This window comes from Anabrus simplex, chromosome 13 (assembly GCF_040414725.1).
Source record: "Anabrus simplex isolate iqAnaSimp1 chromosome 13, ASM4041472v1, whole genome shotgun sequence".
NCBI lineage: Eukaryota > Metazoa > Arthropoda > Insecta > Orthoptera > Tettigoniidae > Anabrus > Anabrus simplex.
Window position 1 is genome coordinate 12851343 of NC_090277.1, and position 25021 is coordinate 12876363.

The 25021-nt window shown below is 39.2% G+C and overlaps 1 protein-coding gene across 1 annotated transcript in view; it reads right to left on the bottom strand.

Moving 5' to 3' along the window:
* LOC136884820 (uncharacterized) overlaps positions 1 to 25021 on the bottom strand; it is a 96329-nt gene that overhangs the window by 22148 nt on the left and 49160 nt on the right. The window contains exon 5 of the mRNA XM_068230019.1: positions 12794 to 12967. Within this exon, the coding sequence (XP_068086120.1) occupies positions 12794 to 12967 (174 nt within the window). The remainder of the gene's footprint in view (positions 1 to 12793; positions 12968 to 25021) is intronic.

Here is a 25021-nt window from a genome sequence, read left to right on the forward strand (position 1 = left end):
GTTAAGTATGTGTGTCAGCATACACTGTACATTTGTAATATATTTTTGATTCTCAAGATGGACTTTATCAAGCTGAAAGAAAATTCTGAGTCATATAAAAATTTGAATCTTTTGATATTTTTTTGTTTTTAAAAATATTTTCTTGTTTATTTTAATAAACAGATTTTCCTCCAAAACTGACGTCATTTTTCACCTTGCTTTATTTGTAGCTTTCAGTTGACCTCATCATGTCCACATTAGTTATATCAATCCAGGGTGTATGTAACTTTAGGGCAATTTTTTTTCATCATAGTTCGAACTAAGCACCCCTGGGAGTGGCTGTCTAGTCTGGGGCAAATTGCCTTGATGGTAGAAACGGGTACAGTATGTATTGTATCCGACAGCCATATGCTAAACAAATAAATAAACTACAGTAGAAGTCCTTCATAGTGAGAATTCATAATGGCGACAAATTCACTCGCTATAGCGGACTGTCGTTATATCGGATTTTTTTGTAAAAGTCGGGAAAACCCCCATACAAATTAAAATCAGTATGAAATGGCAATAAGTTTGTTCAAAACTTGCATTTTTGTGGATAATATCCACACTATGGCTTACTTGTTTGTTATTTTTCAAAATCCAATACTATGTGAAAGTGTACGTTCAATTTCATTCTGAAAAATATATATATTCTCGTATTTCTCCAAATCCAAGACCACTTTTTCCTTCAAAAAATTTTAATCAGGCCTAAAAAGTGCTTTGTATAATCATATGAATGTCTTTCTTATACAGTACGCATTTTTAGACTATTTGTAGACGCCGAACATTGGCTTTAGTTATGCCGTATTTTTTTTTTGCAGCTGTACAATTATGGTTTATTTCAGTGGGTTTAATAACCATTAACTTAAAATTAGCATCATAATATCGAAGAGAACTTGTTGAAAATTTGCCGGCAATACATTTTCCACGCGTCTCTACAATACGATGATCCATCAGGAAAATATGCTTACTCAGAGCCTACTAAAAAACTGCTTCTTTAACTCAGCTACACGCATGTCTCGCTTGCTGGATTCGACCAACTTCAGCAGCTAGCGATGTATACGCCTAATCGCAGACTTTGAAAGTCAATGAACAAGTTTAATGTGCCGCAGTATGGCAATTCCGCCCTTGCATTTTTGTGCACATACCTCAAAATTTCATCTTCGACTTCTTTAAAGCATCCTTGTTGCGGGCCACTGAATGCATTTTTTGTATAGTACACATTTTTAAGCTATCTTTGTCTTCATGGTAATGCCGACTATTAGTCTTAGTTAGGCCTACGCCGTATTTTCTTGTGGCTGCAAAATTATGACATATTTCCTAGTGGTTAACAGCCATTAACTTAAAATTAGCATCACAATATTGACAAGAACCCGTTGAAAATTTGCTCTCAATACCTATTCCACGTATCTTTACAATATGAAGATCCATCACGAAAATATTCCTGCTGTCTATAAAACTTCATTTTACTAAGCGTCAGGTACAATAGAAGACACGTTATAACTCTGCTACTGAGTAGATTCAAGATTCAAGATACCCGTCTCCCTTAATCTCGAAAATCATAGATTAGGGAGAGGGTATTATTTATTGTAATCGTATCATAATTTCATAATTTGTGATACATGCCGTATACAAAATTAGAAGGAGTAACTTAAATAACTATTGTGAATAGTGTTAATAATTGGTACATGCGATGAATGTTCATATAAAGCAGGTGCATAGAAATTGAACAGAGAAAGAATACTATAAACTGAATGTTGGAGTTCCATTCATATATAGTATTATGGCAGAAAAAAAAAAAAACCTCTGTTTATAGTGATATCTTTTCAGATTATCAAAGATAATATTGCCTTTGCAGGCTGTTAAGAAAAGAGAGAAAACGGAAATTATTACTCGACAATACATAAAACTAGTAGAACTACTGTAACGAGGTAGTTCCATGCTATCCCTTAAGCCTGTGTACCTAATGGCTCTAGACTTCAACGGAGTTATATTGTCTAGGTTACCTTAGACACAATTCGGTTCCTGGCTGACATGTGTCACATCCTTTCCTTCCTTCAATTTCCTGCTCCACCTTCCCCTAATAATGTTGAATAATTTTGCAATTCTATCCGGGTGCATCCATTCTCTGTTCAATAACTTTACAATTGTATACAACTGATTTTCGTTCTCAATTTTCTTTACATCCTGATCGTCTATGAATTTTTCTCGTATTTCCTTTGTCATAGGGCAATCTTTTATAAGGTGTGCCCATCCCATCTCTTCAGAGCATATTAAACATTTATTTTCATCCCTGTTCCCTCTATATGCTTTATTTTTATGTATCCCCATTAACCACCATATTATACCCCTCATTCTCTTTTTTGTTATAAACTCTACATTTATTCTCATTCTCCCATATATATTACAAAATTCTTCTAATGACCTCTTACTTCTACATTGTGCATCAATGTCTTGTTTTTCAATATCCTTAATTGTTAGAACTATTTTTTTACATATTTTCCACTTCTCTATACATTCTTTTTCCCAGTAGCATCCCATTCCAATCGTTTCTAAAATATTCCGTACCCCATCCACCCAGTATCCTTGGTTCTGATGTTTCATTTGGTGTTGATATGCTATCTGTAAAATTTCGCCCCCTTCTCGCAACTTCATTCTCAACCAATACTTTATTATCCTTTTAATAATATCCACTCGCAGACTTATATCTTTGCACATCATTCTCACTGCACAATTAGCTGTACAGCTGGGTAGACCCATAATTATTTTCCCAAATCTACTCGTAATTGTATCAAGTGAGACAACCCTTTCTTCAACTCCCCAGATTTCCGCTCCGTACAACACTCTAGATTTAACTACTGCATTAAAAACATTTTTATACACTCTGTAGTCTGTGTTAGGCATCTTCTTCTCCAGTATGCTAATGGCTGACAGTGCACTCATACCTTTTAGCTTTGATCTTTTTATTTGCTCTGACCACTTTCCGTTTCCACTTAAAATCATACCCAAGTATTCTACTTTATTGACAACTTCTAACCTCGTCTCGCCCATCCACCATTTTTCATTCTTTGATAATTTATGTCCTTTTTTACACACCATTACCTTGGTTTTCTGTACATTGATTTTTAAGTTCCATTCTTGACAGTAATTTACCACCACATTTATACTACCTTGCATACTGTTGGGTGTTAAAGTGAGCAGAAGGATGTCGTCAGCAAAAATGAGGCCCGGAATATCCCAGTTCTCAAGACTTGGGTAGACCCCTGCCTCGAAGCCTTTTGATTGAAAGATATCATTTATAAAGAGTAGAAACAGTACTGGTGACAATTTACAGCCCTGTTTTAATCCTACATTAGAGAATATTTCTCCAAATACTACGCCCTCCTTAGTTTTTATTGCGCACCTTACTTCGGCATATATATTTTCAACCGCTGTTATCATCTTCTGGGACACCCCTATCCCTCTCATCTTGGCCACGACCACCCCTCTGCTCACAGAATCAAATGCTTTCTCCAAGTCAATAGTAGTCATGTATACTTTTCCTCCTTTCTTTTTTTCATACTTATCTATTATTGTTTTCACTACAAAAATATTATCTGTTGTCCTCATCCTTTCTCTAAAACCTGCTTGCAGCCTTTCCAGAATCGATTCCCCCTCTGCCCACTTCATTATCCTTTTTGCTAACACACCTGTATATATTTTACTTAATGTATCTAGCAACGTTATACCCCTGTAGTTGTTAGGGTTATTTTTATCTCCCTTCTTCTTATAGATTGGGCAGATCACTCCCTCTTGCCAAGATTTTGGGAACTCACCTCCTTCAAATATTTTGTTAAATAGTTTCGCCATACTTTCTAGGATATCCTTATTTTGCGCCAGCTGCTTCCAAAATTCGTTAGTGATACCTGAAATCGCTCCTGATTTGCCTTTCCTGGCTTTCCCTAGTACCTCCCTTATTTCTTCTTTCGATATTTCCTTATCTAATGCCGGCACAGTACACCCTAGCCCTACCGATATACCGGTATCGTTTAATCTCGGTCTCCACCTATCTTCAGCCTCTAATAGTTTCTTATAGTGCTCCACCCAGATAGCCTGACTTATTACCGTCTGCCGCAGCAGCTTCCGTATTCCACAACTCCCCTTAATTGTACTCCATACTTTTCTACTATCATTCTGTTTTGCATTGCTATTTAATTCGACAACTCTCTGCTCCTGCCATTCAGACTTAGTTGCATACAGTAATTCCCTATATTCTCTTCTCAAGTTACAGAATCCCATCCCATGGTTTTCTCCCCCATGCTTCCGAAACTCTTTCAATGCTTTCATCACTTCATACTTTTTATGCCTGCATTCGTCATTGTACCAGCCTTTTCCTATTATATTCTGCCCCTCCTTTATCTTCATCTTCTCCCCTGCCATCTTTACGGAATTTTCAATTATTTTAACTGCTGTACTCGTTTGGTTACTCTCGATCATTGAATCTATTCCAGCTTTCACTATCTGTCCTATTTCTCCATCATAATAATTCATAAACTCGTTTTTTAGCTCCTCTCTCCACCCATATTTAGTGACTATCGTTTCTTTGTATTTTATCATATTGCTTGTTGGTGTCTTACCCTCTCTAACTTTTATTCTGACTATAATTGGGAGATGATGTGACTCACCCCATTCCTTAACCTCCATACTTTTAATCACAGGCAACGCATTCCTGGAGCATAACGCCAAGTCTATGCTACTACCCCCTGTTTCCATAATGTATGTCAGGTTCCCTAATTCGTCGCCATGCCACCATCCATTCAAAATATATAGTTCTATCGTACCACATAGCTCTAGCAACTTTTCTCCATTTTTATTACAACCCTTATCCTGGCTCACTCTCTTTTTTACATAAACAGCTTCTGTCTCCTTGTCGTATACCGGCTTCTGGTCTGCAACCCTCGCATTGAAATCCCCCATTATTAGAATGCCTGTATCCTCAAAAATATTTTGTACTCTATTGATTTCTAATGCCAACTCTTCAAAGAAAACCTTTTTCGCAAATGGCGAGGTTTCAGGAGGGTTGTAGACAAAACCAATACATAAGTCTGACTCATTTTCATCATACATCTTTATTCTGACCCACATCATTTCCTCCATTTCTGATTCTATCTGAATTATTCTAGCTTGCAAATCCTCCCTAACCATCACCATTATCCCACCCGGGTATCTACCCCTTTCGGTTCGTCTCTCTTTTGACTTATAATAGACTGTGAACTCTCCTATTTCTATAATAGTTTTCGGTGGAATCCAGGTTTCCACACATGCGAGAATATGCAAGCCATGTAATAACTCTTTAAAAGCTTCATTCTGTAACTTACTCCTAAGGCCTTCAATATTGATACACCCTACTCTTATCTCTAGTTATGTCTTTCTCCCTTGTCCCTCACTCTGGCTGATCTTCTTGGACCTCGTAATCCTTGTTACACCTAGATCTTCAGTGTTCTCATCTATAGTGTTAACACCTTCTCTATCAAGGCTACCCTCATTTGCATTACCTTTTCTGAGCAAGAAGTCCTTGACACTCACACGTCTGCGTTTCGGTGTTGCTTCTTTCATAAAGTCTGCACTCAGCTGCCTCTGAAGGTCGCCTGGGCTGCCTTCACTATTCGTTGACTCAGCATCTGTTACTTCCTCTCTCTGTCCTTGTTGCATCGCTGGCTGATTGTCCCTCGCTGTTCCGCATTCTGCTGGTCTCAGCTGCCTCGTACGTTCACCTTCCTCCTCAGCCAATGTACTCGCTGTATTGTACATATTCTTTAACCGCTCTACTCCCCAGGTCCTCGTCCAATTAATGTCCCCCACTTGTTGCGCCTTATGTAGGCCCTTAATCCTTCACGTCTAGCTTTCCCTAGGTGAAACTGTAGCATTTTCTGGTTCCTGAGGGCTTCTTTTTCTATCTCCTGTTTGACCCATATGTTCTCACCTTTCAACCGGCTTGTACTATGCAGAATCTTTCTCACTAGTAGGTTTGATACAAATCTCACTCTCACTGGTCTCTTGCCTTTTGTTTTCTCTATTCTCTGTAGTTCTTCTATATCGGCCTCTCTGCAGCTAATCTTCATCTTCTCGTTAATTAGCTCCAGCACTTTGACTACCAGGTCTTCTTTAGTGTTCTCTGGTAGCCCATATATAAAAATATTTTTCTTTCGGGTTTCCTCTTGTCTTTTTTTCTCCTGCCATCTCAACTCTTTTATCTCTTCCTCCATTCTCCTCACCTTATCCCTCAAACTTGATATTTCTTTATTATTTTGGACCGCCCTTTCCGTCACCTTTCCTATCTCCTCTTTCACCATTTCTCATAGATCACTAGATTGCTCTCGTAATAGCTCTCTCATTTGTTCAGTTTGAGCCTTACTAAATTCCCTTATCTTCTCCATGTCTTCCCAACCAACCATATTCTCATGATCAGGTCCCAGGTTCATCTCAACCCCTCCAATAACCAACAACACTGCCATCACTGATGCAGCCATCAAAATTGAAACCAAACTCACCTGCTGTCCGGTTCTGCCACTCATATTGCGCCTCGTATTCCTGCCTCTACCGTGCCAACGACCTATCGTTGCCCGGTACAATTCTACTGAAATCCCCATGTCAGCACTCACTCACTCAACAACCTTCCTCTTCGCTTGCACGATTACAACTGTGCTACTGAGTAGTCGTGGCCTTTCTAAGAATTTGAAGGCTTGCATCTTTTGATGCCATTCTGCAGATTTGAGAAACATTTTTGTAGAGGATAACAGAATGTCATTCTCTCTTCTCTATTTCCCAAGATCCAGTGACGTTACACATCGGCACTGTACAACCGGTCACCGCAACTAGCGTTGTATGATAAAGAAGTGGTCGGTACTGTCAACGAGTTTTGTGTGTGCGCGCACGGGAGTGAAAAGAAACAGCGTGGTTACTGCGATAGTTGCCAGTGGTATTCATTACTGTCAGGCTGCGAATGCAAAACGACCCTTGATTTTTCACATCAGATTCTGAGAAGAAAAAAACCGTCATCTTGGATTCGGAAAAATACGGTATCACTCCAGAGGCTTCTGTGGCAAACATTTCAGTTTTCTTCTACTGTATGTTGTCACATGAGAATACTAAAGGCAGAAACTAATTTTCTCGAAATTCAGTAAATTCTGTCTAACAATTTCAAACTTATGGCAATGCTCAATTTTCAAGCTACTAGAGACTTCTAGTTTTCAAGAAAACTGTATACATCATATTATGTGCTACCGAATCGATCGTCAGGTTCAAAAGTGCGACAATTGAAAAATTGTAGATTGAGTTATATCATTCTCTTCCATTTTTCAAGCTTTCTCTGGTTGAGTTCTGCAATAAGTTTTATCGCTAAACAAAACCAAACTAAACCAAACAAATTACTATAGAAATGTCCACAATTGTCGTGTAACACAACTAGACCATAGTAGGTTTGAACAGGAACAATATGTTACGTCTCATTTTCATACAGCAGCTCGGAAGGATAAAAGAACAAGAAGCTACCGAGAATGTCATAGAGACATGGAAACTTTGAATCTCGTACAACTCAGAAGTACCTTTCTTCCTTTTAAATGTAACTTAAAAGCTCTTCAGTCTGTCGAACACACAGGTTAAACATTACTGACCGTCCGGAGGACGCACAGCTGTTTGCTGATGAACGTAGTTATTTCCCGCCTTGTGAACCGAGGTATGCTATGTTCATTATACGACCACAAGGTTTTAACTCAGTTGATCGCTTATCTGCCTCTTGTCTGTCTATGGGTTGTTGAAGTTGACAGGTACCACAACGCCGCACCGAGTGAAGTGCACGCCCACTACCGTAACAGTTTCTTTCGCACTTGGTGTACGATGGGTTCGCTCCTTTTGTGCTTGTTTTATAGTTCATGCAGCCCGTCCCTTGTGATATAAGTATTATTCGCATAACTTTTCTCACTGTAAATGTTCCAATATTATGTTTCACAAGTACGTTTCACATCAATTTCATTTTAGTAACGATAGGAGATTCCTTTTGTTTTGTTCGCAAAATTGCTTATCTATTTCTTTTCAAAGGGCAGAAAGATTGGTAACCATGGAAGACAAGACTTTCTCCTCCTAGAGCTTTCCGATGATCCAGATCCTCAACCTGAATTCCGCAAGGACGAGGACGGCGATCTCGGACACGTAGTTGTGGTGGAGGAAGAAGAGGATAGTGATACGAATCAGTCAGTAGATGGAAATTCTAAGTTCCCATGGAGCCTTACATCTGATCTGTTTTTTGACATGCTGTATTGGTGGAAAAAATATCTAATTCCCTCCATGGGAACTTAGAATTTCCATTCGGAATTGCTAGGAGGGCAATAATTCCATTGTGGAGATTTATCTCCCGTATGCAGTTATCAGACTGTGCCTCTTATAAGGACTTCTGATAAGTTCACCTGCATACACCCCAGCGTCAGTGGGTAGGGTCTGACAGATCCCACTCTGATGAGTCTAGTGTCAGACCTAAGATGAAACACTGATCGATAGAGCAAACGCCTGAAAAGCCTTACATCTGATCTGTTTTCAGTCTGTAGATTCGGGAGCAGGTGAACCTGATAACGACGATGATTTCAGATATTTTTTGGTAAACACTTAGACACAATCTGGTGTAGGAAACCAGTTACTGAAGCAGGCGAAACTAGGTCGAAAAATATAATAAAAGCTTCTCCAGGTCCAAAACGAATTGCAAGGGATACTAAAATCTTACAAATCCCCTAAACCAAACCAAACTATAGCCCCAATGGGACTTTGCCTGCCAAGCGACCGCTGCTCAGCCCGAAGTCCTGCAGATTACGAGGTGATGCATGGTCAGTGTGATAAATCATCTCGGCCGATATTCCTGGCTCTCTAGATCGGGGTCGCAATCTCACCATTAGATAGCTCTTCAATTAAAGGTAATCACGTAGGCTGAGTGAACCTGGAATCAGACTTATATCCAGGTAAAACTGCCTGACCTGGTCGGAATCGAACCCGGGCCCTCTGGATGAGAGGCAGGCATGTTAGATCACGAAACCGCATTAATTACCGGTAAGCGAGTTCAAAATCTTGATAATTTATATTCAATTTTACAGGGGACTCTTCGTCAGTTTCCCATGAAAACTTCTTTCAGTTCAGCAACTAGCCAAACTCTTCGAAAAAATCTAATAACGCCAAGCCAAACGACAATCAACCGCAAGTAGTTTTTAATTCTCTCATCTAATAAAATAAAGCACATTAGATACAAAAGCACCCAACATGATGGCGAAATCCCTTCCTTTCTTAATCTTTCATTGTAATTTGGTCTCCAGTATACTGTTTGTAGTCAGTTTCTGGAAATCTTGTACCATCGCCGCGTACATTAGGCCTACATCAACTTTTAAAGGTTATGTTGAACTCGAAAACATGGTTTCAATGTAAGTATCGATTCTCAAAAGTTCTTGAATGCATTACATTCAATTCTGCCAGTCACTAACCCAATCAAATTGGAGATATAAAAGAAATATAATCAAAACTTCAGAAATTATGGTTATTCGTTACCTTGAGATCATCTGGAAAGCACGCTCGCCGCACATGTCAGTACGAGGTGGAAATGATACAAACCATTTAATGTAACATGCGCAAATAAAACGACTGCGGGGTTTGGTGTTTAAACAGGAAAACGTAAAATTCTCAGTCTTACATTAGGACCTAAACAGTAATAGGCAATCCCAAGACCTCCCACGGCTTTCTTTTTAATGTAAGGTGCAACATCTGTTCTGGTCTTGCTAACATAATCCTGTACGATAATATTAAAATACGGTACTAAATTTATGTTAAGAAGGAACAGTTTGGATTCCTGCCTGAAAGCCCAGTTACTCTACAGTGCCCTGAGGAAAGTGCCGAAAACCTGTTCGGCAGTACGATCGGAAAAATGTAAAACATATATACATCTAACCCTGGACATAATGTGGACGTTTTATAAGTGCGAACATTTGACAAAACTAGTTCCATCTTCAAGCAGAGATGTCGAAATGCGCCGTGTCTCCATATAATTGTTGTGGCCACACTCTGCTTTATGATTTTCCGAGATTATGCAAGTTCACCGCCGATCGCTTTCCCAGTACCGGTACTGTATTTGCTCTAATTATCGCAATGACGGGGCGTTAACGCCAAGATCCATGCGTATGCCATGACTGTCCTTTCGTGAGATACAGTTTAACTATTGATCGAGGATTTAGCATTGATGGGACTGGAATTTCTGGACGGTTGATCCGGGAAATAGTTTCTTCAAGGAACGGATAATGCGGGATTTTTACAACGTGATTTAATTACGATGCTCGCGGGACCACGCAATTTGAACGTATATTCCGGGAAAACGTAGTTTCCGGGAACGGATAATCGAGGTTCCACTGTATTAGCATAGTGAGTTCGCCACAGTAATACCAATTTAATGGTTCGTTATTGGACATTATAAATTTTCCACGTAACTCATTCTTGGTTGCCTGCGTTTTGCCCCTATGTGCTAACTTGGCTTGCGTTTTGCCCCTATGTGCTAACTTGGCTATCAGTTGGTACTTAGCACACCCACCAAGACGCATGGTTAGTGCATACCGTGGAGGCCACTGCATAGGGTACTTGAAGCCTCCAGCAGTGCCAATGCACTATGAGAGACACAGACGAAATGCTTGTACGATTTCGAGGGCGATGGGGTTTTGTGCAGTATATGCCAAACAAAACGGCAAAATATGGCATAAAATATACACCCTGTGTGACAGCAAAACATATCACATATCTAATTTTGAGTTGTATTGTGAAATTCAGCAACCAGGTCCTTTTGTGACATCCAATAAACGATTTGACATTGTAAAAGATTGACTGTTTCGATACAAAATTCAAACCTAAACCTTGCAACCGACAACCAGTACTCCAGTTATGAGTTGGCAACGCATCTTCATGAGAATGACCTCATATTTTCAAATTTTCCCCAAAAATGTGCATTTAAGTGATATTTTATAGGAGCCGCACTCCTTGTAATTTCTCAACCGGAGGGTTAAACAAGGGATAAAAGCATACACTATTAAATCAAGAATGAAATGTTTTGTTCTTAAAAGAGCATCAGATTCTGTCAAGTCACATTCAAATATTTAGAAATAATATTTATCTCTGTTTACTATTTAGGAACTTAAATTCCAACAGTTAATGCTGGAGTGGAGACAAAACAGGACGTTATTAAGTTACAGAATGTAAGTTCTTAAACAGAGATAAACATTAATTCTTTTTTTTTTTTTTTTGCTTTACGTCGCACCGACACAGATAGGTCTTGTGGCGACGATGGGCAGGAAAGGTACAGCCCCAGCATTTGCCTGGTGTGAAAATGGTAAACCACAGAAAACCATTTTCAGGGCTGCCGACAGTGGGATTCGAACCTACTATCTCCCGAATACTGGATACTGGCCGCACTTAAGCGACTGCAGCTATCGAGCTCAGTAAACATAAATTAAACATACTGATACTTTTATAGGTCATTTTTGTAACATCACTATAGTTCTGCTCGTAGTAGAGTCAATGATGAATGGCTAATTTGCATTTCTTTGACAAGATTTATGGGTCACACTATTCACGAACCCATCTCTGATTATAAACAAACATACATTTTTCACATTATTTGTTCTCTCGGGTTTCTAACAACTATTAATACCATGTTGTTAATTTATTGTCAAAAACGCTTTTATACCTGTCCTCTTGTGTTTTTCACACGATTTATACTCTCCTCTCGTCTTCAGAAGTGATACTTTACAAATGAAAATATTTATAAAATCCTCCTTATCAATAGAAGCAAAGTCTATATATGTTTCAGCCTAATCTCAAGGCCATCTTAAGTAGCAGAACAGTAATTACATAATACACAAACAAATTAAAAATTTAATGAAGTGAAGTGATCATAATTAGTGAATTAAAAACATATTGAGGTACAAAGTCCTCTCGTCTAATAGATTGTTCTTGAATTGTCAAATAAAACTTGCTTTCTGTTAAAATGAAAACACTGTGCTGAGGAGTGTAGTGAGACCGTCAATACTATGGATTAAAACGCGTGTAACATCTGTAATGAGAAAAATGAATTATGAGTGGATGAAAAACAAGTTAAAAAATAATGTACGAAAAGAAAATTCATTTAACTTACTTGTCAATAAAAGTTGTCGTCTCAAATGGAAATGACTCATTGATAAGGAGGATTTTATAAATATTTTCGTTTGTAAAGTGATAACCGTCAATACAGAACGAGATTTATAACTTGCAATTCAGAAGTGATAGACACAGCTTTCACTGTAGGTTGCCCAGTTGTACTCTGCCTTAAAACAATCACCACCACCACCTAGACCTAAACAAAGTAAACTGCCTGGATATCGAGGGAAAAAGATATTAAGCGATTCCAAATCCCTGTTGGGTAGTTTCTAACTGGGTATTCAATTCTACACATTCTCGTTTTAACCCTTTATTTTTTCTTGTTCTGTCCAGAAACATCTTGACAACATTATGCAACAAATATGATTATGATGATCATTATCTCTGTAGATACTGGCACTCCAGAAAAGTACAAGGCTGATTATGAGGCCCTTAATAACATTACTAAAAGTGAAAGCAGATTTCTGATATCTTTAAAGGTTTATGAATTATTTGAGGTGACCACTTTTTTTATTCCCCTCATATAAACGGACAATGATATTACATGCCTTGTAATGCAGAGAACTGACAACCGATATAAGAACATTACCTTTACATGAACGTGTGATACGTCGAGTCATCCTGATAGGTGATCCACTGTCATCCTGAATTCTAGCTGTTGATGGTGGTGTTTGTACAGAAGAGTTAGTCTTGTCTTCTCCTTCAGCGCCAGAATTAGAGACTGCATTGCCAGGGAGCGTGGGCTCATCTAAAGGCACTTCACCTGATGACAAAGAGGAGAAAAAGGTTACTAACAGCCAGATAATATGACAGTGATGAATTATGAAGTGTGTGGTTATAGCTAAGTAGGAAATTTACATCAATAACTAGCTACAAAAGATACAAAAGTTACAAATTAGAGAAGTGGTTGGAATTGATAGGATTTCTGGGGATTTACCAAAAGCAAGAGGTTGTGAAACAGTTCCAGTGATGGGGAAAATACCAAAAACAAAAAGTAACTGGCCTAAATTACAGTTACCTGAGAAATATTTACTCAACTGCAATGATTTCCTTTCTTTTAGATCCCTTCTTCAGAATCGACTATTATATCAACAGTCACAGGACCTTTCAATTTCAAGAATCTCAAGATTGTGAAGATTCCTATTTGACGTTCACTGTCATCATGAGAGAGTTCCCCGCCACCAGGAATTTACATCGGTACAATTGTTTTGATTAAGCCTGTTCAACAAATGACTTCAAGATATCTTACACGAACAATGGGACCATTATTTTAAATTAAATCACTACAAAAGTTTTTAGGACAAAGAGCAGAGGTACCCAGCCTGGTGCCCAGGCCGGCCTGACATAAATGCGGGAAGCTTATGCACCATGCATACATCACAGTGAAGAACGAACGCACTTGACAGGGAAGTGAACTCGTGTCATTCGATTGTGACTTTGAAGCTCTCCCCCACTACTAAACAAAATTTTGATTCGGGTACAGAAGTAAAAATGAATAGAAAACACTATAATCGCAAGAAAACCAACTTTTTCAACATATTCCCCTTTGATTTATACTGTGCTCTATATAAACAGTCAGTTTTATTTTCTCATATTCATACATTCAAAGAAAACTGACAAATTATAATTTTGTGTTATAATTTACCAAGATACAGGGTTTACAATTTCCTTAAATAAGAATGACAGTATTTCCACTAAGAAAGAGAATTCCCGTTACTCAATCAGCAAAACATAGCATACCGAGTGGTCCACCAGTCCCTTGCGATCCAGTTTTATGCATCCCTTCACATTTACTACAATTCTGAAAAACATGGGTCCCTCTCCCTAAACCAGGGTAATATAACTGAGATGTGTGTTTACGGGCTAAAAGACAGCGGGAATCGTGAGCACAACTATTAATTCATTATGGGTACCTCGAATGAACCCGTAAAACGAGTACAGATATGCAGAACATGTACGTTAAAACAGGAGGTGGACGCACAGACCGGGAGCATGGTACTGTATAGGCTGGGAAGTGGGTACCGTAGGTCAAGTGTCACAGTAGCTCACATGGCGAGCAGGCGGGGAGATATGTGATAGTGGACAGTGCTCGAGGTAGGAGGTTCAAACCCCACATAAGAATTTATTTTAACAGCCAGATGCCTGGGATGTGGTAAGGTTACATACTAGATAGCTTCCAAGGACTGATTTGTTTATTTGATCCTGTAAAAGACCGTATGTATCATTGCATTGGGAATGGTGCTAGGTTGGACGAGGATGAGGAGATGATGATCTGTGGCTAGTTAACTACGCCGTACATGTTCCAAGCTTCATAGACCACAGGTAGGGCCAAGTATGTCGCACTGGAACAACAACAACAACAACAACAACATCATCATCATCATCATGTGATGGCAGGTAAGTATGTAGCTGCGCGAACTCCCCTCCTTCAAAACAATTCGCAACACAAAGGGTTTTTTTTTTTTTTTTTTTTGCAAGTTGTTGCTTTACATCACACCGACACAGATGGGTTTTATGGTGACGATGGGATAGGAAAGGGTTAGGAGTGGGAAGGAAGCAGCCGTGGCCTTAATTAAGGTACAGCCCCAGCATTTGCCGGTGTGAAAATGGGAAACCATAGAAAACCATCTTCAGGGTTGCAGACAGTGGGGTTCGAACCCACTATCTCCCGGATACAAGCTCACAGCTGCACGCCCCTAACTGCACGGCTAACTTGCCTGGTAACACAAAGTTTATTCGCTGCCTTGAGATGTATTCCAGCGACGAGTATGTGGACATGTTACTTATCTATCTATGGATAAGCTAGACATAATGCATATCAGGCACAAAGCCTGTACCAAGAATGCTATCCAGATAGACGACAACTAACGGGCATGACATTTCAGAATGTGGAAAGACGCCTGCGGGATGCTGCATCCCTGGGAAGGATATGGCCTGTTCGAGATCATCCCGTGACGTCTGCTGACAATGACGAGGTTGTGTATGACACTATCTGGCGTAACCCTCATACTAGCACATGGGCCATTGCACAGGAGACGAACATCAGTCGAGCGTCTGTTATGCAGACATTGCATACCCACCGGTTTCACCCGTACCATCTGCACTTACACCAGGTGCTCCATGGTCATTTTTTCAATGCCCGGGTAACGTTCTGTCAATGGATCCTAAAGCATGTGGACACCGATTCTGCTTTTCTAGCGACTCTCTTATTTACGGACGAGCACGATTCCTCAACAATGGAACCGTTAATCGCCATAATATGCATTACTGGAGTGTGGATAATCCCCATTGCGTGCGACAGACAGCTTTTCGGGTACAGTGCGGCGTGAATGTATGGTATGGAACCATGGGTGATTACCTGATAGGTCCCCATTTCTGTGAGCGCCATCTGACCAGCCAACGCTATCTGCGGTTTCTCCAAGATGAACTACCATCGTTTTTGACCGCTGCAAGATGTGGTTTCAATATGACGGTGCTCCACCGCATATGGAGGTGATCGTCCGGTACCATCTCCATGCAACGTATGCTGATAAATGGATTGAAAGGGGCGGACCTGTCCCCTGGCCCACCAGATCGCCCGATTTTGCACCCCTGGATTTTTTTCTGTGGGGCCATGTAAAACAACTGGTGTATGCACAGGAACCAGCCAGTCCTGTCACCTCAGACAGCTCACCAACAAGGCATACCGATCCATTTCGCCAGAGATGTTGGAACAGGCCAGACGGTCCTTACAACAACGGGTGCAGCTCTGTATCGACCACAGAGGTCAGCAGTTTGAGCGGGTGCTGCGTTAAACGATGTGGATAACTGAAATCTTGTCACAAGTTTCCTAGCCTCTATCAACCCAGCTCCATACCAACGCCCCTTTTCAGGGCCAAATAAACAAATCAGTCCGTGAAAAATACTGGTATTGCCAAATCCAGGCAACGGGCTTAAAAAAAAAAAACGTGCATGGGACTTGAACCTTCTAACCCTCGAGCACTGTCAACTATCACACATCCTACCGCGCACTAGCCATGTGAGCTACTGCAACACTTGGCCTACGGTGCCCACTTCCCAGCCTATACAGTACCATGCGTCCACCTCCTGTTTTAAAGTATGTGTTCTGCGTATCTGTACTCATACTATGGGTTCATTGGAGGTACCCATAATGAATTAATAGCGGCGGTCACGGTTCCTGCTGTCTTCCAGCACGTAAACACACATCTTGTTATATTACCCCGGTTTAGGGAGAGGGACTGAAGTCTTTCAGAATCGTAGTAAAGGGGTGCATAAAACTGGAATACAAGGGGCTGGTGGAGCACCTGGTATTACATAATTCAACAAGTTTATTGCTTGATTTTGCACAATGTTGTAGTGTTATGCGACTTTCCCTGTTCACTGAATTTCTGAAAATATTATTTATAACTTATCAGGTGTCCAATGATAATGGCGAGGGAGTTTCACCACGAGTGAGAACAAAGATATTTACCATCCAATATTTAAGTACAACAACAATGTAAATGCATCTACCAAATATGTATACAGTGTGCCTTCAAGTTCCCAGTAAGAATGATTGGATTGTCGATGAGTTTAAGATATAATTTAAACCCAAGCAGCCACAAGCCTCAGAAATGTTTCGAAAGCACCTCTTAAAACATAATATTGAAATTTGAAATGCATTATATACAGTAAAAATATATTTGAGATGGCTGTCTTTAAAAACAATGCATCCAGTCAAAATAGACCCTACATAAAGTGCAAAGAACATATATAACTTATCTCCTACAACTTAAATTTAAAATAATGTGGATTGCTGCCATCTTTGTTTCGTTATTCTCTGCCTCCATTTCAGAGTCAGGTATTGCCATAGTGATTGAAAGTGACTGGAAGAACTTCATGGCCTGTGACGTTACGTCACTGTGGCTATAGCGTAACGCTCATTGCCCACCCGCTTACAGTGCTGTGTGCCCACGGGACAAAATAAGCACCTCTGTTATAGAGTAATATCAGTGATTTGTAGAACATTTCTTCAAAGCATCACCAAATCATTTAGCCTATGGGCTTTTCAATATGAATTGCTCGCTATTATGTACCTAATGTCTCAAGTTTAATAGTAATGTTATTCGCTTTATGTCCCAAGTTTTCGGGGATGCCAAGGTGCCAGAATTTAGTCCCGCAGGAGTTTTTTACATGCCAGTAAATCTACCGACACGAGGCTGACGTATTTGAGCACCTTCCAACACCACCAGTTTGAGCCAGAATCAAACCTGCCAAGTTGGGGTCAGAAGGCCAGCGTCTCAGCCCGACTATGTCCCGACTATGTTCTTTAAGAAATGTGTGTTAATACTACTTCACATTGTAACATCAACTCAATGTGTTTTTTTCCATGTCAAAACATAGAGGGCTAAAAAATCAAAAATCAATTCTCCTCTTCAGCTGATAGTTTAAGATTAATTTCCAATTATGTATAAAATCTTGCACGTTAAGTAGCTGAAGATGTCCCAAATCATGGGATGGAATGTCTTTGTGAACTAATTTATATCACTGATTGTAGGTACTGAAAAGGTGGACTATTTCATCTCTTACCGTCTTACTAATAAAAAGTCCTTATACAGTTCTTTAACTCTTGTTTAGTTAAACAGTGAATAAACCCTGTATAAGCGTTTTACATTTTTCTTACTAATAAACGAGGTATACGCATTGTATTACTATACAGCACGCATACACTCGTTCCAAGGCGTAGGAATCTCTTCCTGCAGTTCAATGACGTATTTCGCTCGTTCACCGCCTTTATGGTCGCTTCTGCTAGTTATCTACGAGCAAAACTTTTCGGAAAGTCGCACAGTAGCACGGCATATCGAAAAGGCAGTGGCAACACTAAGTGAGACAGCTGGAAATTGGCTTACACTGATATCAACATTTCTTCAGCTTGCTTGTGTAAATGAACGCCAGAAAAAGAAATGGAAAGGCTTAAGAAAAGATCAATAGCTCCTAACTGGGATAGTACAAAAAACGCAAGCAATTGTAATTGAATCGGCGAGTTGAAAAGGGTACACATTCCAAAATCCTTACTTTTCAGGATAAAGGAAAACCTGTTTTGTAGCTAAACGAAAGGTTTGATCAAAAAAGTTTCTATTAGGCATTTATACATCATATTTCTGCGTATTCAACTACAAAGTATGGAAATCATATTACGTATGGTTTTCAAGTTATGCCATTTTTTATCTCGAGGAATGTGTCCCATTTTATAGGTACTCAAATTTGAGCAAGATCTTTGTAGGGGCAGATAATGTATAATAAACTCGCAACTTCAAAAGTCTATTAAGCAGTAATACATTATTACACAAACATACGCCCAACCATCATTTCTTTTATAACTTAGTTATTCATTGTCATTCCATGAGACAGCTGGAAATTGACTTATATTGATATCAACATTTCTTCAGCTTGCTTGTGTAATGAACACCAAAAAAAGAAATGGAAAAGCTCCTAACTGGGGTAGTACGGAAAACGTAAGCAATTGTAATTGAATCGGCGAGTTGAAAAGGTTAGACATTCCAAAATCCTTACTTTTTAGGAGAAAGGAAAAACAGTTTTGTAGCTTAAAAGAAAGGTTTGATCAAAAAAGTTTCTATTAGGCATTTATACATCATATTTCTGGGTATTCAACTACAAAGTATGGAAATCATATTACGTATGGTTTTCAAGTTATGCCATTTTTTATCTCGAGGAATATGTCCCATTTTATAGATACTCAAATTTGAGAAAGATCTTTGTAGGGGCAGATAATGTATAATAAACTCGCAATATCAAAAGTCTATTAAGCAGTAACACATTATTACACAAAAATACGCCCAACCATAATTTATTTTATAGTTATTCATTGCCATTCCGTCTCTTTAAAGTGTTTTACTTTACGAAGATGTCTAGCGTCCATAACCTCTGAACGGTGTATGTCTTCTATGTTTAAAATATCGTGAAGATCATCAACGTTATCGTCCATTCTTTCAATGTTAAATGGATAAGTCGAATATATCACCACGATTATATTACTGTAGACAATAAATACCACGAAAATAAACTGCTCACTCGTTTCTTTTTCCGCTACTCGCTGCTATGCAACGCTTATACAAGGGTCCTGATCTGTACAAGCAATCCAATGAATAACTATAACAGATGTATACACAGGAGGCTTATATACGGTTTATTAGTAACGAATTTCACATAAACGGCATATAAACCTTGTATAAAAGTTATACACCTTTTATTAGTAAGACGGTTAATCATCTGAATATTTGACAATACGGAACATATTATTTTATTACAAATTACTTTCTCAACAAGTAATCAGTAAAATTACAATTACTTCAGAGAATATCAGTCTTAAGGATAGTTTGCACAGAAACAGTTATAACTTCATTTAGTGCATTTCAACATACAGGTGATCATTAACCCATTCGTGTAATATGACTAGCTGTGGTCGCGCGTGTTAATCAAATGACAAGCTCAGCTCGCCTTGCTTATCTTCACATATCAGATTCCCTTTGCAATGTAATTTCTAACAATATACACTCTAGGGAACTAGAGGCAAGTACAATGCTGTCTGTGCGACACTGTTGAATAACAGTTTATTTTCATAGTTACTCAGTATCTATTATGCAGCAGAAGCGGTTTCACGGTAATGTCAATGAGAGACTGAAAGTGCTTGTAGACATTAGAAATAAAATTCAGGAAACTAAATCGTCAAAAGTTACCAGTGTTTCGCCCAGAGTGCGGCATGGGTTCATCAGTTGGATACCGCACCTTTTCCAAGACAATGGCCGGCTAGCACGCCGGTAGCGACACCACTGCAAGCCATACATGTGATAAGCAAAATGCAGTGCCGACGTACTAGGGGTACTGGGTGCGGTATCCAACTGATGAGCCCATGCCGCACTCTGGGCGAAACACTGGTAACTTTTGACGATTGAGTTTCCTGAATTTTATTTCTAGCTATCTCAATCGGAAGCCATATTTTGGCTTGTAGACATTGTTTTAGGTGGCAATTATGGGAATAATTATGTTTTGGAAAAATGAATCCGAAGATAGTGAAAGTTACTGAAGTGAGCAGAATATTGAAGAAAGCGCCGCACCAAGTTCTTCCAAATGCACTCGGGCGGTGACACAAAAGAACCATAGTGATTGGAAATTCGAGAAAAAATACGATAATCCTGATATATATCCATTTCATGAATACAGCGATGTTTAAGAAATACAAAAAATGGATAGTCTGCCCACCGTCCGAAATTGCAATGTTTTCAGAGTACACAGATACGCTCTTTATTTTTTAATTACAGGTGAACCTGCTTTATACGTAACTCTGTTCTACATAATTCGTATTTGTACGTAATTTCCTTTAGGTCCCGGCAAAATATAATTTAAAAGCATTAATTAAACCTTATTTGTACGTAATCCTTTTATACGTAATTCGCTGGTATACGTATCACGTGCTAGTGAAATATAACTGAGTTTTGCATAATTGTAATAAGAATGTGCTTTTTAAAGAGAAACATCTGTATTTACGAAGTTTCCTCTTTGTCGGCATAGGCGGAAGTAAGCGATCGGGTTTCGGTGCTGAAACAGAACACAGAGTTTTGCCGAGTGACATTGTTGACCCTTACTTACTGGCGCCTTAACAAAGGCGAGTCCCCTTCGCTCCTCCTCTACCTTCGTCGTTTTTGACACGCCGCCAAAGATTAAGATACATTATAAGCAAAGTGGGCGGTTTTGGTGCGGAAACAAACGAAAATACAGTGAATTTGTTTGAATATGAGAATTTCTTTCGTGGGAACAACAGAGAAGTAAAATGTCCACGATGCCGGTATCTGGTGTTTACTGTTGAACAGTAATTTTGTCATTCAGTTGCTTTTGATTAGCCGTGGAGAACAGAAAAAGGAAAGGTTATACGAGAAGTGGATGCTAATCCACACAAAACAAAAACTGAAATCGCTTCAGACTTAGGGATTGCTTATACCACGCTATGTACAGTCATCAGTAAAAAAAGCTATTTTGGATGCGTTCTTAAAACTGGGTTCAAAATCAGCAAAGCGTAGCCGTCAGCAAGAAGGATGGTACGTAGATTTGGAGAAAGTACTTTTCACATGGTTCCAGCAAAAGCGGGGTGCAGCTCTACCAATTAGTGGAGACATGCTGAAGGCAAAGGCGATAGATTTAGCTAAAATGATGAGCATCACTGCTGCTTTCAAGGCTTCGCCAGGATGGCTACAAGGAATTAAAGACTGTCATGGAAACACAGGGAGAACAATTTGCGGCGACTCAAAATCTGCGGACGACGTCAGGGTGCAACACTGAAAAGAAGAGGTTCTGCCGGGTATCGTAAGCGATTATCAGCCTCCAAACATCTACAACTGTGATGAGATCGGCCTATTCTACAATCTCCTTCCTAATAAAACATTAGCTGAAAAAGGTAACTCATGCCATGGAGGGAAGAAAGGTAAAATTCGTGTAACAGTACTTCTCGCCAACAATGCAGATGGATCTGACAAACTTCCTCCACTTGTGAAAGGATAATCGAAGAATCCGAGGTGTTTTAAGAGTGCGAAAACAAAACCTAAGGAAAATGAATCCAATGGAACAATGGTTGAAAAAACTGGACATTGAAATGAAAAAGAAACAGAAAAAAGAGCCTTCTTATGGATCGATGTGCAGCACATCCACCTCAAATCGTTCTGGAGAATGTCCGAGTGGAATTTTTCCCTCCTCACTGTACCAGTGTTCTACAACCATTTGATTTGGGCTTCATTGCAAATTTCAAATTGCATTATAGAAAAATGCTGGTTCAACATTTAATAACACTGAGTGATGCAGGAAATGAACCTCTCTCCAGTAATTTGCTACAAGCCATGGACTTTATTTCGGCTGCCTGGAAGCAGGTGTCATCCTCCACAATCAGCAACTGTTCCCGCAAAGCTGGTGTCTTACTAGAAGAGGCTGCCCCTAATGACGATTATGGATACGAAGTTTTGTCTGGCAATAAGCTACCGCTACCGGAGGGTGTAGAATTCGATACTTTTGTGCATTTCGATGACAATTTGGCTGTACGTGGAGAACTACCGGATGAAGAGATTATTGCTGATGTATGCCAACAACGTGGCGATGATGGACCAGCTACAAGCGATAGTGACATTGAAGATGGAGATAATGACTTGAATCTTGAAACACCTGAACTGAGTGAAGTGTTAAGTGCAATCGAAGTGTGTAGGCGTTACATCAGTGTGAAACGTTGTAGTAAAAGTGCTTTGAATTCATTGCTAAAGGAGGTTTATACTCTTAATGCAAGAAAAGTGAAGCCAAACTATCTGATTTCTTTAAGGCTGCGCCAAGCTCAAAATAATATTTTCTGTCTTAATGTATTTATTATTTGCAAGTATTATACATGTATGTCTATTCCATAGGTTTTTCAGCAAATATGTGATGTATTGCATAAGTCTGATTTCCAAGTAATTCTGAGTTACAAGTAGTTTTTTCTCTTCCCCTTGATATACGTATAAGTCAGGTTCAACTGTATTTCAAATGAAACATTTGTACCACAATCAGCAGTAACTCAAGGAATGAAGAATGGGTAAGTTATAACATTCAATGGCATGAATGCAAAATTTGAGTGAATTATCTGCACTATTTATTTTCTACGCGTTTTTATGTGACATACGCTCAAACTACAGGCGGATAAATTAAATCTGATTCCGCAGTCAACAATGTGCTGGCTATTTATTGCGACTTGAACGGGTTAAGAGAGACTACTGACACAGGACACTCAACGGTATATTTTTGTGTCAAAGCACAAGTTCCCGAGCCAAGCATCAGGTGCCCTAATACAGTGTACAAAGAAGCCTTTGGAAAGAGTTGAAAATGAAAATCCACAACCTGTTTTCAGTCATTCGACCCGGGTCAGGAATGGATCTAGCAACGAGGTTAGGAATTCTACCTGCTGTCGAACCCTGTCGCACTCCTCTGGGGCAATGATTAATGAATGTCAGATAAAATGAAATGATACTGGAGAGTGTTGCTGGAATGAAATGTGACAGGGAAAACCGGAGTACCCGGAGTTTCTTAACTAAATTATTTTGTTATCATCGACTTTATAGTGAACAAGTTATATTAAGTTTCACACATTTCTACGGTATTCACTGGTGAGTGACTTGCTACAAAAGAGTGGTGTTATGAAAATTTTGCAAACTTTGGGCCGGGAGTAAGAAGACGAGCTGTTCGTCTAAACAGAATCTACAAATCTATAAATCGAAAAATGCTGTTTTTTCAAATTACGACAGTCCCATTTTAAAAATCCTTCTTAAAGTTAAAACGTATGCCTCTCCGGCAATATTTGTTAAACCACTTCTGTTGCCAGCACATGTTAATGGAAGAGGGAAATACTTTTCAAGGTTGAATCCTATGGCTATAATGAATTGTACAGAACTTTTTCATTTGTAATAATCTTATACAAACATGTATCCTAATTTTGTTCCTTTAAAGTTGACTCTCTTTTTAACTAATGTTACTTAAATTCTGCTGACTGCGGGATTTGAACCTAATATATCTCCAGAATGCAAACTGTCTAATGTACATGAGAGACCTGAAGAAAAGACCCTTCTGAGATTTTGGACCAAAAATGACTTTAAGAAAATTAAAAAGAAGCAAAGGTGAGTTTTTGTATAGCAGACACTCCAAACCTCGGAGCACATGATAGTAACATTCTTTTCTCTCTCTCCATGTGTGGCTATTTCCAAAGGTCATGCAGAGACATTCAAAGCTTAACAATCAAATTTCAAATCGGGGAAGGAAAAAAAAATGGTGCACCTGAAAATAAGAGACATTAATTCTGAAACTAACTGTTCAATTTACACCAAATTTTTAGCTTTCCTTAATGTAAACTGTCTCACCAAATCTGGTGCAAAATTAACAAACATAAAAATTCACTAGGGTTACCCTCAACTTGATGGCATATACCTGCAGCAATCAGCCAAGTAAAGCACGATCACATTTGTGCATGTATTTCAGGTGTTCTGTCAAGAGGTGGCATACACTAGGGCAGAACGGGGGGAAATTGCTCTTTCAAGCCAACATTGGCAGGTAGCAACTAAATTTATTTTCATTTTTAGAAGTTGTTTTATGTCGCACCGACACAGATAGGTCATATGGTGACAACAAGAAAGGAAAAGACTAGGAGTCGGAAGGAATCGGCTGTGGCCTTATTAAGGTACAGCCCCAGTGTTTGCCTGGTGTGAAAATGGGAAACCACAGAAAACTATCTTCAGGGCTGCTGACAGTGGGGTTCAAACCCACTATCTCCCGGATGCAAGCTTACAGCTGCAAGCCCCTAACCGCACACCCAACTCGCCCAGTACGTAAATTTTCAAGGAGTTTACAACATTCTTGTTCAAGTCTTAAATGTACCAAAGCATAAGGCAAATTAGCAAAAAAATAACATACTCTAAATAATTTCACTACAGATTCCTTGTACAATGCCTTCTCCACTCTCACCCATTACCGAGCATCCACTTTATCCGGGACTACTTAGTGAGTGTACAACAAAAAAAATTCACAGCAACTTTGCTACAATGCTGTACAGTAGCAAACAAACAATATTCTTGGTTATAATAGCACAAAATTAATCGAGGTATGACAAGAGGCATCAAAATAATGTGCACCACATTCATTGGTTAAGAACCTCACGTAAATGGACACTGTTTGTACAGGAACGCATTCCGTCTGTTCTTCAAAAGTGCATATTTCTCAATCAATTCTTGTATTGTATATAAAACCCCTAGTTCAGTCTTCA